The following is a 14,076-nucleotide window of genomic DNA, read 5'->3' on the forward strand; positions in this document are numbered from 1 at the left end:
ATGCTGTTTTGTTCAAAAAAAAAATAAAGAAATTCCTTGATTGAACGGGTCAAGAATTTTCCTACAGGGTTCATTCAAATATTACGTAACGCAAAATTAGTCAATTTTAGACCCCTCCCACCCCCACGTAACAGATTTTGTATGGAAAATTTTAAAATTTTGTATGGACCGTAACACCACAGACAAACAGACGTCACACTCTCATCATTGTCCATCGACCACCTTTTTAACGATCGATTCAAAAATATGGTAGGTGGCCAATCCACCACCCGCAGCGCTCGCATCGTTTTCGTTCGCGTTGGACGTTTACACACTACCGCCATCTGTTGGCCCGTCGGCCAAACACACTAATTTTAGCATTGGGCGTACATGTCCTCGCAACTATGATTTGGATCGAGATTTGTTCTAAGTGTTACGTCTGTTTGTCTGTGGTAACACTATGTTAGACCCCCTCCCTCCCCCTGTTGCGTTACGTAATATTTGAACGATCCCACAGAGAGCCCCATTTGAAATGACATTTCTTCTCAACTGCGTACTGCGATCAGAAAAATGTGATTTTCTGGATCATTTCTGGGAAGAAATTTTCCACGCATCGAGATAGGCGCACTATGGGCAATTTCCATACAGACTGACGGCCAAAAATATTTTTTCCACCTCATGTCATATTTATGAATTTTATACAAATTTGATGTTTTATTTCCAAAAACAAGTTTTCGAGACTAACTTTTGAATAGGACCTATAGCGAAATAATAAGTGTTGTTACTAATGATGCATATAAGCCATTTATGGGATTAACGTTGTGCAAACCATTATAGATATTACATAGAAGTGATGATATGAATAATTTTTTAGCTGTTTTTAATAGTAAATTAAAAAAGTGCAAATTTGTGCAGCTAAATTCTTTACGATCCTTTAGTTTACATCTTAAAGTACCCTTAGAAATACATTTCAGCCTGGGACAACTTGGGACAAAAAAGTATGGGATGTGTAAAGTTTCGATACAGAATCAAATATATTTTTTTCAGTGCACTTCCCGTATTTTTCCGATGTAAAGTAGTGAGGCGATTCCTTTTCTTGTCAGTAGCAAACCAGCCTATAACTGTAAAGAGTATGGTTTCCTGAACCATAGGAGGATATTACTGGGATATTGTTTTGACCTTAATGACTACAGTTTTTAGACAATCGACCATATGAAAAACGGGTTGTTAAGAATGTTTACCGTTTCAAATTTGCATTTTTTTTCCATAGTAATTTTGAACGCCAACCATATTGAGAACCTATTTATTACGGTTGGCGTCCCGGATATTGGATTGTTTAGATTATGGCTACCCTATGTTACAACCGTAAGGATTAGGAAGAGCGAGCGGGGTCTTTTAAAACTTTATTTTGTCTCAAGTTTTGAAATGAAATATGAACACATAGCTATAGACACATATTATATTGGTGAAGCACGTTTTATTTCACAGTATGATTCTAACAAAAAACAAATTGATACGGTCAACAAGGCCCAGCAGTAGGGAAGTGCAATGATTGCATGGAGACCTGAATCCGCTGGAATGATTTCGGGGGCGCCCGAAAGGACTGCTGCAATAAACCACAATTTTCTGCGAAAAAGATTCTGTTATTTCTTCTACGGGCGTGTGCCATAATCAGAAAAAAAACACTTACCTACATATTCGGCACATGCTTCCCCAAGGAACAATTGGTAGATTTTAAGATACTTACGTGTTTAATACAAGCTGCATAGCAGCAACCATTGCTGAACAAATTTTTAGTTGAATCATTAATTGAATAAAATAAATTTCCGCTTATAAAAAAGCTGTTATTCCACTTGAAGTTTGTGTTTTGAGTAAGAGCTGAACAAACCTCCGAGAATGCAAATATAGTAGCTTTTGTTCTACAACACATGAGAAGTTTAACAATTTTCCAAATGTAGTGATCATCATCTGCGACGTTATTGATATCGGAAAAGTTACTAACCATAACATTTTCAATGGTAATCGAAGTGTAAATAATAGTTTAACAATAATTGCATGAAAGTGGTTACTCAACTTACAGTCCAGTGTCACAAATGAACATACATAGTTAATTATTGTTGAATAATGGTGACAGCTGAAAAAATGCCCTACAAAGAGCTGAGAAGATGCTATTTAGATCCAAATTTAAGTCAATGTTCAACATTTTCCATTGGAATGAATAATAGTAGAATCAACACTTATTAAACTTCTCCAAAGAATCTCTGCCGACTTGTCAAGATTGTTTTACTAATGAGTTGAACAAGTCATTTTGCCATCTATTAAAGAGCCAATATTCCACCAAACAAATATAATTGTGTAAACAGATGTACAGGAGACGAACTAACGTTTTGGTTGCTTCGCACTTCAGCTGTTTCCATGCTTAAGCTAAGTATGCTGTTCTGCTCAAGAAAAGTAAAAATTTCTGCCCAAGAAATGGTTAAGAAATTTTCTACAGTGAGCTCCATTTGAATTGACATTTCTTTTCAACTGCGTACTGCGATCAAAGAAAAATGCTTTTCTTGAGCATTTCTTGCAAGAAATTTCCCACGCATCGAGATAGGCGATTACTTTTCTGTTGAAGTGCATACTTCGCTTTAAGCTTGATTCGCTGCTGACAGATGCATGAGAAATTTCTGCAAGGAATTGATCAAGAATGCGCTTTTTTCTGATCGCAGTACGCAGTTGAAAAGAACTGTATGGGAGTAGCTGTCGAAAATTTCTGCAAGGAATCGGCGAGAAATTTCTTTAACGATTTCTTTTCAGTAGCAAATCAGGCTTTAAGCATCAGATTTCCAAAACTCCAACCAGAATTTCATATCCCACACCGTATGCTTGAATTCAAATCGAATAGCAGCGCAACTATCACGCTGCCAAATTTTCTCACCCGATGCTTTCCGAAAGCAGCGCTGTCATTTTGCTACCCCGGTTAGCAGCGCCCGGTACGGATCAGCGTAATGATACTCCCGCATACTTGTGAACCATATCTGTACTGTTTCCTGTACTATTCACAACCATTCGCGACAATACCGTAACAGTTTCATATTACATGAAAAATAACAATAAACTCACCAAACCAGAAACATTTTTTACCGTTTCGCAAATAGTAATTGGGCAAATCACAATGTGGGGAATAGGCGGTTAAGTTATATAACCATAAAAAAACACAGATTTTCCCGAACAAAATTTTTCGTTCACAATTCTTTAAACTGTTGACATACTATCCATTTTTGCCTAATTCACTATAGAACAAATAGTTGAAAAATAGTTGAACTATAAAATTACAAAGAGAACGAATAATGTTTGATTAATTGTTGATTTACGGTGCTGTATGGTATTTTAGTCATATACTGTACAGTTCTGTTACTGTAATATTGTACAGAAATAATTGCTAATTAAATGTAAATAAGAAACAATAAAATATAAATATAAATTAATTTTATTCATTATAAAATTTTGTTTTTAGTTTCTACAACTACAAATTTCAATTTTTTGCTTGAATTGTTTGTTTCTGCTCCATACTTCAACCCTTTAAGGCTCAAGAATCCATCATTCAATCATCAGCAATCATCAAAAATTAAAAACCAGTATTTCGATTCAAACCCAAGTAACCATAAGCACTAATAATAAGCCCTTAATCAGCATCATAAATGCGTACATGCATTATAATAGCACCACAAATGCTTACACACCCTATAACAGCACTTCCGCTGCATAGAAACCCTATTACAGCATCATTAATGCTTCTAAGCCTGATGCATACGGGCATTAAATAAGCACTATATTGGCTCTATATTCGCATACAGGGCCTGTTTAAATGCCATCCAGTTTTTTGACAGATATACCACGTGCTTTGTGTTTACATATAGTGGTGAAAGGGAGTCAAACATAAGTCTTCTCACTACTACAATTGCAGCTTTTATGACGGGGAAAAGTGGTGGTTTAAATTGGTCACTTTTCTTTCCAATACTATTCATCTTATGTGGGCGAAGGAGCAAAGGAGCAGAACTTCAACAACTCAACAATACAGGTGTCGCAGGTTCGAGACGCAAAATGAGGAATTTCATCATCATAAAACAAGGATCAATATGTGGCAATTTCAAGTCCTCAAAAGGATTAAAACCACCAAAATGAATAAGTCTGATACGGAGAAGTACTATCTCAATCATTTTATTACATTTTGCATACTATTCGGGGTTTCCATTTTCATTCATTTATTTATTTACCTCGTGTACCAGCTGCCCCGCCGCATACGCGAAAGCTCTCTGGCTGCGTACGCGAAAGCACAAAATATTCGCCCGAAAAACCTGGCGAAAACAACTGACGTTTCTCACGTGGTCTTATATCAGCACTAGTGATGCCGAGAAGCGCGGTTATATCTTCGCATTATAATGGCACGCTATTTCGCCTTTTCTGGCATTATAATAGCATTATATGCGTATATAAAACTGACAAGCATCAAATGATTACCCTATATGCGCATATAATGCTGTTACCGTGCCGCATTATCGTGCTTACTGGTTACTTGGGAATTTCAATCAATCCTAATGAAAATCTATTATCGTATTTCAGGTGGCAAGTGAAATGCAATGATAGATTTTCTCGAGCATTGCTTCGATTTTGAGCAAAAAAACTGATTTTGAAAATTTGTAAAACGATGATGGTTATTTTCCTCTTAAATATCGACTCTCAGAGGTTTGACTGTATGCAAAAGTTCACAAACAGTTCTGCCTCTTGGCCTCTGGGCCGCCGACGACATCTTTGCTGATGGGTTAAACCCAGCAGCTTCACGACTTCACACTTCAGATACTGCTACGATTCCGGAAGGTATGACCAGTACAGCCTACAAGAAGAAAAAAAAAACATGACGGTGGACATGAACGTCGAGTCTTGATCGTGCTTTAATTTTTTGTAGCTTACCTATTTTGTTGCACGTAAAACCGTTAGTGAAGGTGGGTTTGGTTGTTCTGGATACGGCCAAATTTTTCCAATTTGCAGTCCCATTTGCTGGTAATCCAATAAATCTTGCTATTTAAGGCAGCAACGGTGGCGAGTTTCACTGATTTTTGCACATCGGGAAATCGAATTTACACAAGAAAAACAAGCAGCAAGGCGCTGCTGTACAGTTTTCACGAACTTCCAAATTTCTGTTTATTTTTTTTCAAATTTTGTTGACAGTCAAATGAGGTGTGCGGATACAAACACGCTAAAAAAATGCTATGTGACTGAATTAACTTACACATCTTTTTTCGAGTTTCTCCACCGCATTGTAAAATTATTTTTTTTTATTTGTCTAAATGAATCAGAATATGTTTGATTAAGTTGTATGAAAACAAAATAATGTTTTATTTTGGTTTTATTGTTGCGTGAGAATTATTGACGATGTAAGTTATAGCCGTGTATGAAAATATAGCTCACTATTTACCAAACTGTAAGAGTAAGGTAATATATAGTGAAATGTACATGTGTATTTGTTTTTGCACAAAAAATGCACAAACAATTTGGGAGAGGGTGGTCATACATTGTTACTATTTCTAACGATCTTCCATTCTCATATATTCCAACAAATTATGCACCTTTCGGTATATTGTTACAGTTTGGTATAGATTGAACAAACCAGTTTTTACATTTAAAAAAATTCAAACTCGTATTGTTCAACATATAACACACTGTTTGTGATACACTAACATCAACAGAAATAAGAAATATACTGTGCGGAAAGTATGACAAATTGTGTTTTTCTATGCGGGCTGCGCTATGTAATTTAATTTAGTCGCTCACCGTTACGGTTGCTCTAATGCACAGCTGAAAAAAACGGCGAAGCTGAGGATAGTCAGCTAAAAAGACGATGTCAAAAGGCGCAATCGCTGCAGTCAAACTGAAGGAGACGAAAAATTGAGGGGTGCCAGGGGCGCAACAATTCCAAATTTTGATAAATGACGCATGATGCATTTTTATTTATTCTAACATGTTGTTCGTAATATGAAAATAAACTAAATGCTCTTCTACAAAAGCAATATTCTAATGGATCCTACAAAAATGCACCATATGATTAAATCGATCGGAAACATAATATAGAATTGAAATTAAATCCACTTTTTTCTCCATAGTTTCTGCAGGGATTTCTCCGGAGTTCCTGCAGAAACACATCCGGAGTTTCTCCAGGAACGCTTCTAGGAGTTGCTCGAAAAATTCCTACGGAGTTTTTTCAGATTTTTTTTTCTGAATTTATCCAGCATTACCTCCGACGTCGCTCCAGACCTACACCCCTGCCATTACTAATTTTTCTAATGTCGGGAAATTATCTGACTTCGTGAAAGGATTAAGGTGATTATAAAACGAAGCTAAACTTTGAATTTTCAAGTGCACAAGACGAGAGTATCTGACAACAGTTCGTGTTCAAAACCAATCAAATTTCTTGCTTGCTGGTGGTGACCAATGGGAAAGATTTTCAACGCGGAGCGCTGTTTGGTTCTCAAGTCTTGTGCTCTTGAAAATTTGAGATGTGGCTTCGTTCTATAATCACCTTAAATACCTTTGACGGGAAGCCAACCGACCTAGTCAGTTGGATTATCGGTGTAGAGGGATTGTTTGATCTTTTTAAAGATCTGCCCCAAACTTCAGTTGAGTATGGCTTTTTGACCCGAAGTATTCGCAGAAAAATCATCGGTGAAGCCAAGATTATTATAATGACAGGTTTACCGATCTCAGCAGTCAGTGGGTGCGCGGTATGGTTAGCTGCGGGGAAGGCGGAAGTGACAGCAGGCGAGTTCGCTAGCTGGCGGGTTTGTGTACTCAACCGTTTCTGTGGGGTTGTTAGGCAATGTTTATTCCAACAAACATAAACACAGTGAAGTGAATTTTTTTTCCAGCATTTTGTCGCGAATCAAATTTTTGTCTTTAATGTAGTATTCCGGTGTTTTGTGTCGAAGAAAAGTAGATTATTTGAAAAATTGGTTTACAATTGCATGTAAATGTGGAAATTTCGAATAGTGCAGCGGGTGAGAGCCACCCACCACCGATGGTCTACCGATGAAAGAGAGGATGCGCCACGGTGTCGCCGTCTGACGATGACGGTTGTATTCTTGTAACTTTATCTCGTAAGTTAAGTCATTCTACTATCAGTGCATTACACAGTGAAGTAAATTCAGATACTTTGCCGTGTATACCAAACAGATGTGGGTGTAAAAGAAACATTCTATACCTACTATGTCACGCCATGCATCTGATATCCAAACAACCAAAACAAACTCGCCAGCTGTCACTTGGCATTTCAAAATGGCGGAATGGGAAATCTGACACATTGGGCTACCTCCCTTCTAGATACCTTGGGTGAAGCTGCGGATGTACTGAACGCTATTAATGTTTTTTTTATGAATGGGCTGATATAAGGGTTTATTCACAAATTTCATAACGCAAAAAATGATTATTTTCGACACCCCCCCACCCCTTCGTAACGCTTTTTGTATGAATATTTTACAAATTTTGTATGAGCCGTAACACCACGAGGACACCCACCCACCCCCTTTAGCGTTATAAAATTTTTGAATGGGCTCTAAGGATACGGTGTTACTCTATTATAGAGACAAGCGAGATTTGCAAACACTCGACTTTGAGCTGACCACAATTAAAAATGCCTTAACGAATCTATAAATTCCTACATCAGTAAGGTAAACGAGCTACTATCTGCGATTATCGTGCAGATTCAAATAGATAATGAAAAGTAAGAAAACGCTATAGCACATTCAGATTATTTTCGAAAAAAGGCTCTAGATTATTTTACAAGAGGATTAGAAAAACCTCTGAATGTCTTATTAAGAACTGCTGACGTGAAAAACTTAAGCAAGGCTTATCAATTCTGCATGGATTATTACAATATGGATGTACGGTCCGCTCCATTCAAAAACGAACACAATAATTATCCAACCCCAAAACCAAAAGAATTACATGTTCCTTCTCTACCATTTAATCAAATAAAACCAATACCTCCATCAAGAAACTATCCGCTTCTACCTCCGAAACCGGCACCAAGACAGCACTCTTAACAACCCCCACGTCGATTCCAAAGACAATTTCAGGCACAATTTCAGCCACAATTCCAACCACAATTTTGATCACAATGAACTCGACAGAAAAGCTCCCTGTAAAATATGATTGTTTGTATAGTTGTAACATGTAAAAAGCAATAAAGTGTACCTACCTTATTTCTCCAAACATATTTAATTATTACGGGAAAAATCCTTCAGATGTCCCAAACACTAGTGACTAGTGCAATCGATAACTAACTTATGGTCCATTTGCAAGATGTTTTTCACCCATTAAAGAGTATAGAAATGGAATAAGTAAGTGGGCACAAAATACCCATTATTGAAAATTTTGAAGTACCCTTTATTTTGACAGTTGCATACATCGATACAAAATGGGTATTTTTTATTCTTTAAAGAGTAAAGCCCCAAGCACAATGTGAGCGGTAGCGCGGTACAACGGCAAAACGGCAAGCCCATCTTGAGCTACACTCTACTTGTCAAGTCAATGTTGAAAATGATTTAGTCAACATGGGATTGATAAGTAAAGTGTAGATCAAGATGGGCATGCCGTTTTGCCGTTGTACCGCGTTGCCGTTCACATTGTGCTTGGGGCCTAATGCCGAGTTTACAGTGTACTTTTTTACCCTTTAAAGGGTACTTTGAGCTTACAGTGTACAAACTTCAAAACGCCGTAGAGCTAAAAAGCTAAGACAAGACGTGACAGGTCAAAGTACAAAAATGAAACCAATTGCCTGTCAAAAAAGACCACTTCTCATTGGTCGTTTTGGCAAAGGCCTACTTTCACATCGTTGAGTTGGATTGCAACAGGGCACTTCGTTACTAGCTCGACTGTGTTGCCAGTTCACAGATTACAGTTTTTATCAAAAGTTTGGAAATTTGCAGTGAAATCTTTTCGTTTCAAATCTATTTATATTCAATGTTAAGTTCAAAGCATGTGCTCCTACAATTCTAAAATAAATATAAAATACCTAATCGAGACCAAAATAGTGGAGTGCGTATCAATTCTCTCTAAAAATATCAACGGTTTTAAATTTCATCCTGATTTTTTGAAAATATATCATCCTCTATTGTGCAAAATGAATGAAGAGTGCAAGCAACAATCAGATCATGAGTTTCGATATTTAAATTTGTTCACAAGATTTGCATAAAATGGATACTGGTAACACTGGCTTTTGTATCGTCAAGGTAATCGACGGAGAAACAACAGGGCAGTCTTAGTTGAGCTGTCACGTCCTGTCCTAGCTAAAAAGCTCCCCCGCCGTCACTCGCACATGTGCCCATCCGAACCTTTGAGCTAAAAAAAACCCGTTACGTGTGCCGTTCGTCGACTTTCATCGACCGAATCTTATTTTACTCTCCGTCAGTCAGTGCTGTGCATTTCGTATGATCGGATCGGTTCTTGCATTTTTCTCATTGTTTTCATCCGCCATGGCCGCCAACAAGGAACGCACCTTCATCATGGTCAAGCCGGACGGTGTCCAGCGGGGACTCGTCGGCAAGATCATCAAGCGCTTCGAACAGAAGGGCTTCAAGCTGGTCGCCATGAAGTTCATGTGGGTAAGTGACCGAAAATCGATTTTTTACTCGACTTCCACGTCGCTTTCGTGTGGAAAGAAAAACCTAACCACAAAAATCTTACGGCTAGAATGTTTGATTGACCTCGTGGTGTAATCATCTCCCTTTCTTCCCACAGGCCGAGAAGGAACTGCTGGAGAAGCACTACGCCGACCTGTCGGCCCGTCCCTTCTTCCCCGGTCTGGTCAGCTACATGGGTTCCGGCCCGGTAGTTCCCATGGTTTGGGAAGGCCTCGGTGTCGTCAAGACCGGCCGGCAGATTCTGGGTGCCACCAATCCAGCCGATTCCGCACCCGGAACCATCCGTGGTGATCTGTGCGTCCAGGTGGGCCGCAACATCATCCACGGTTCGGATGCCGTCGAGTCTGCCAACAAGGAAATCGCCCTCTGGTTCACCGAGAAGGAACTCGTTGCGTGGACCCCGGCCAGCGAAGGATGGGTCTACGAATAAGCGGTCCCAGTTTTTGCTTATAAGTTAATTTCCATCACTACCTTTAAATCAACTGATTTTAAACGCATTTTTAAATGATAAGGAAGTCGATTAGGGTAGAAATCTATTCGCGAAAGTGAGCTGAATCAGGTTGAAACAATAAAACAAAATGATAAAATGCAGGAACGATTAATCCAAACACTTCGAGTTTTAGTTCATTCATCCTTGATGTGTCCTTGAGAGGGAAAAAATTCTATGGAAGGGAAGTCTCCCATTCTTTTTCAAGTTTGTCAATTTTGATGATAAGATCGGTTTATTGACTTTTCGTTCACGTTACTAATTAGCATTCCCATCAGCCAATTATAGATAATTGATGGGATGTAATGTCAGCACATATTTCGTAGTTCGATAAGGGGGGAGGCTGAAGCCATGGCCAAGGCATTTGGCATTACAATGATCATTCTTTTATTTAAATTTCGTTCATTTCAATGCTTTTTAATTACAAGTCCGCTAATTGCAACTCTCATGTTGCAATTAAAAACAAAAACGATTAACTGTCAAATGCACTTTGAATGCATTTTAGTGTCACTTTGACATTGCTTGCATTGCAGGGCTGGTAGCGACCGTATGCGGCAGATGAAGGAGAAGTCAAGACTAACAATTGAAAAGGCCTCATCTCCAAAAAGTAAACAATGAGAAATATGCAATCTTGTCTTTTTTATATTTTAATCAATTTATTTAGAAGGCTCGAGGCGCCGCAAGGCATAACAGAGCCGAATTCTTTGAACTATGGATAGTTACATATTATTATTTGTTGCTCTTTCGAGCCAATTTTTTTGGACGCAACTCCGTTGAACCCGATGTTACAAACTGCGCTCGTCGTTCACTCGCCGTCGCTTTATTGTTACAGGGGAATGCGTCAATAATTTCCGATAGTTTGGCTATATTCTCCCTAAAGTTCGGTAATCCAAGTTGCTCCGCTGCTGCATCTATTTCTTTCAACCGTTCCTCATCCATTTCTTCCATGATCGGTGCAAACAACTTTGCTTGCTCTTTATCCGCTACTTCCGTATGATGTTCCAAAATTTCTTCTTCTATAATTTTAATTATGCCATCATCGACAGTGTCCATTTCGTTGGGCACTGCTGCTCCTCCTTGAACGACGCCAGCAATCCTGTCGTCGACATTCTTCTGCTTCTCCATAACTTTCACCGTTGGACAAGAATTCTTATGTGCGGAAAGTGTGCCGGGCACACCGAACCGAGTTTCCCATCCCCTGCTCCTTGCACTTTGTTCTCGTGTGCAAACCGAAACGCTCGAACATGAACCGAAACCCAAACATGACATGTGTAAAGCGAACTTCGGTTCAAACGCCGGTTCGAAAACCGGTCCATTTGTACCTCGGTTGCAACCGCGGTTCAAACTTTGATGCAAATCTTCGATTGCATCCGAGGCTCAGATCGATGACACAAACGAACAGACAGAAAACAGTTGATATCCACGCTTAGCAATTTCTTCTTATCGTGTCTTGTAATTAGTATGATATAGTGAAATCCTTGTTTTTTTCATAAAGTTACCGCTAGGGATAAATGTTATTTAAAGTATTGATCTTATTGATCTGCTGAAATAAAACATTTATTCAAGCCTCAAGGGTTTCGCGATTTGAACCAAGAATTTCCATATATGATCGTAGAAATTTATCCGAGTGGATTTCAACAATAGAGGTAATAAACTATAGAGGAAGAATGTCGCTGGCGTCGCTGCAGGAACATCTTTTGCTGGCGGTTTGACCAAAGACAAATTAAAGACCCCATGTCCCTTGCAATTGCCCAAAATTTTATGGCTCATAAGGTAATTTAGAATGTCGTTCAAAGTGTACTGCGATCTGTACTTGGGTACCTTTTGCACTACCGAGGGACCAAATGCAGTACTAGAAGTGGTACCCAATCTGAGTCCGAGTGGGACGGACCTGGTTTGACACTTATATACCCGACATGTTTCTGAGCGAGAACAAAGGGAACAGCAGCGACATTCGTCCTCTATAGTTTTCTATCTCTATTTTTTCAACCGTTCCCCGTTTGACTGCTTTGTGCCATTATTTGAACCTAAGTTTGAACCGAAGTACACATGTACCGGGTTCGGTTTGAAACACTGGTACGGAGACGAAGCGCGTTTGCGGTTCAACACCAGTTGCAAGGTTCAAACCAAAGTTGCACTTCGGTTCTGTTCATGGGAAGACTGGTTAAAACGTAAACAATTTTCATTGGTGCGAAGCCGATTCAATGCCTTTTCTTGCCCGCCAACAGCTATCTATGATAATAATATCCTCAAAATTTATTAACAACATTATGGTTTTATGTAAATGCATTTATAATATAATATAAGCGGCACATAAACTCAAGTTGAGGCCAGTCAATTTTCTTTTATCTGTTTACCGCACATAAAATATAATGGAGCTTTGGGTTCAGTGTACAGATGTGAACGTTTTTTTTTAAGAAAAATCACGCTTTTTATTTGCCTTCAGACAGGCACTTCAACCAATATGGTACCAAGGAATAAACCCTTCCTTGGTTTATTCACAAATTTCATAACGCTAAAAATGGTTATTTTCCATACCCACCCACCCCCTTGTAACGCATTTTGTATGAATATTTTACGTTATGTATGAGCCGTAACATTCTTACGACACCCACCCACCCCCTTTAGCGTTATGAAATATGTGAATGGGCCCATGCGTTCGTAAATAGTTCCACCATAGACTTAAAAAGAGAGTATTGTGAGTGCATCAAGAAATGCAATCGTCAGTTTTTTCCCTCTCGGGTTGCGCGTGCGCGTTTTTTTTTGCCAGGCAGTTCGTCAAGAAAGCCCGAGCAATCGCCAGTTTTTTTTTTCCTCTCGGGTCGCACGCCTATTTTGTCTGAGTGCTTTTATATAGCCGAGTAAACGAGTGAAGCTGAAAGTGGAGTGGCTGCTCAGTCAAGGATGACGGATCAATTGGTGAGCTCATTTCGTGCTACTATTTGTAATCTATAAAATATGTATGACTGCACATTTAATCGTTTCAACGGTGGGACGTAGTGATCCTTTATATGAGAGATACACGGAAGTAAAATGGATTGATTTGGCAACAGACTAGCAGTGCTGAGTTTGCTCTGCGTCGAAAATAATATTGTAATACGGACATGACTTCCTCATTGCTAAAAAGTGTATTTTGTTTCGTTATAGATCTTTGAGCTACATTTCAAAATTAATAAACAGCACAATAATCAACATCTAAATATTGCATTGGCAAAAATTCAAAAAAGGAAAATATTTCACATTTTTGCTCTGTGCAAAGCAACTTTTACCGAAATAATTTCAAGTGGATTAAATTACTCCTCAAGAAAAGTTCAAAACAAACATAACGCATGTTCGTTTGGCTCACGGTTTGACAGCTCTCGCTGTTCAATTGGCTCAACTTTGAATGGTTCGGTACTACAAGTGTAGACTTGCGAAAAGTTCACTTTATTCAACAAACTTTGGATGGTTCGCCACTGTAAGTGTCGGCTTAAGAATAAGAGTGTTCTATGATGTTCCAGCCAGTCGAGTTTTTTTATTCTTTTCATATAAGTAAAATATAATAAATAACACATACTTTCGTCCTGACAGCTGTAGGAATGTTACATTTAAGTATTTGTTCAACAAACTTTGAATGGTTCGTCACCTCAAGTGCCGGAATAATTTTCCTCTACATAGAAATTGTTCACATCAAACTAAAATGTTATACTTACATATAAGTATGTTTATTGTAGCTGATGAATGTATCTTACATTATCAACGTAGCTTTAATCCCAAGAGCACATGGGCAAACACTATGACCGATTGAATGGCTTGCTTGCTTTTCCCATAGTAATTTACATATAAACTTTGAAGGGCTTGTGCAGTCTCAATTTTCATCCGAATGAGCTCAAATTTTGGGACGACATTTAGAATTTGACCTTGAATCGAACGAGTGGTGGGCAGCAAAAA

The 14,076-nt window shown here is 38.6% G+C and overlaps 1 protein-coding gene across 1 annotated transcript; it reads left to right on the forward strand.

Annotated features, from left to right (window-relative positions):
- The first annotated feature begins 9,403 nt into the window (after positions 1-9,403).
- LOC5576170 (nucleoside diphosphate kinase) lies at positions 9,404-10,267 on the forward strand. Its single transcript, XM_001662462.2, has 2 exons — positions 9,404-9,620; positions 9,757-10,267. Exons 1-2 carry the CDS (start codon positions 9,447-9,449, stop codon positions 10,087-10,089), a joined length of 507 nt encoding a protein of 168 aa, XP_001662512.1. The 5' UTR covers positions 9,404-9,446; the 3' UTR covers positions 10,090-10,267.
- The last annotated feature ends 3,809 nt before the right edge of the window (positions 10,268-14,076 follow it).

Source organism: Aedes aegypti, chromosome 2 (genome assembly GCF_002204515.2).
Source record: "Aedes aegypti strain LVP_AGWG chromosome 2, AaegL5.0 Primary Assembly, whole genome shotgun sequence".
NCBI lineage: Eukaryota > Metazoa > Arthropoda > Insecta > Diptera > Culicidae > Aedes > Aedes aegypti.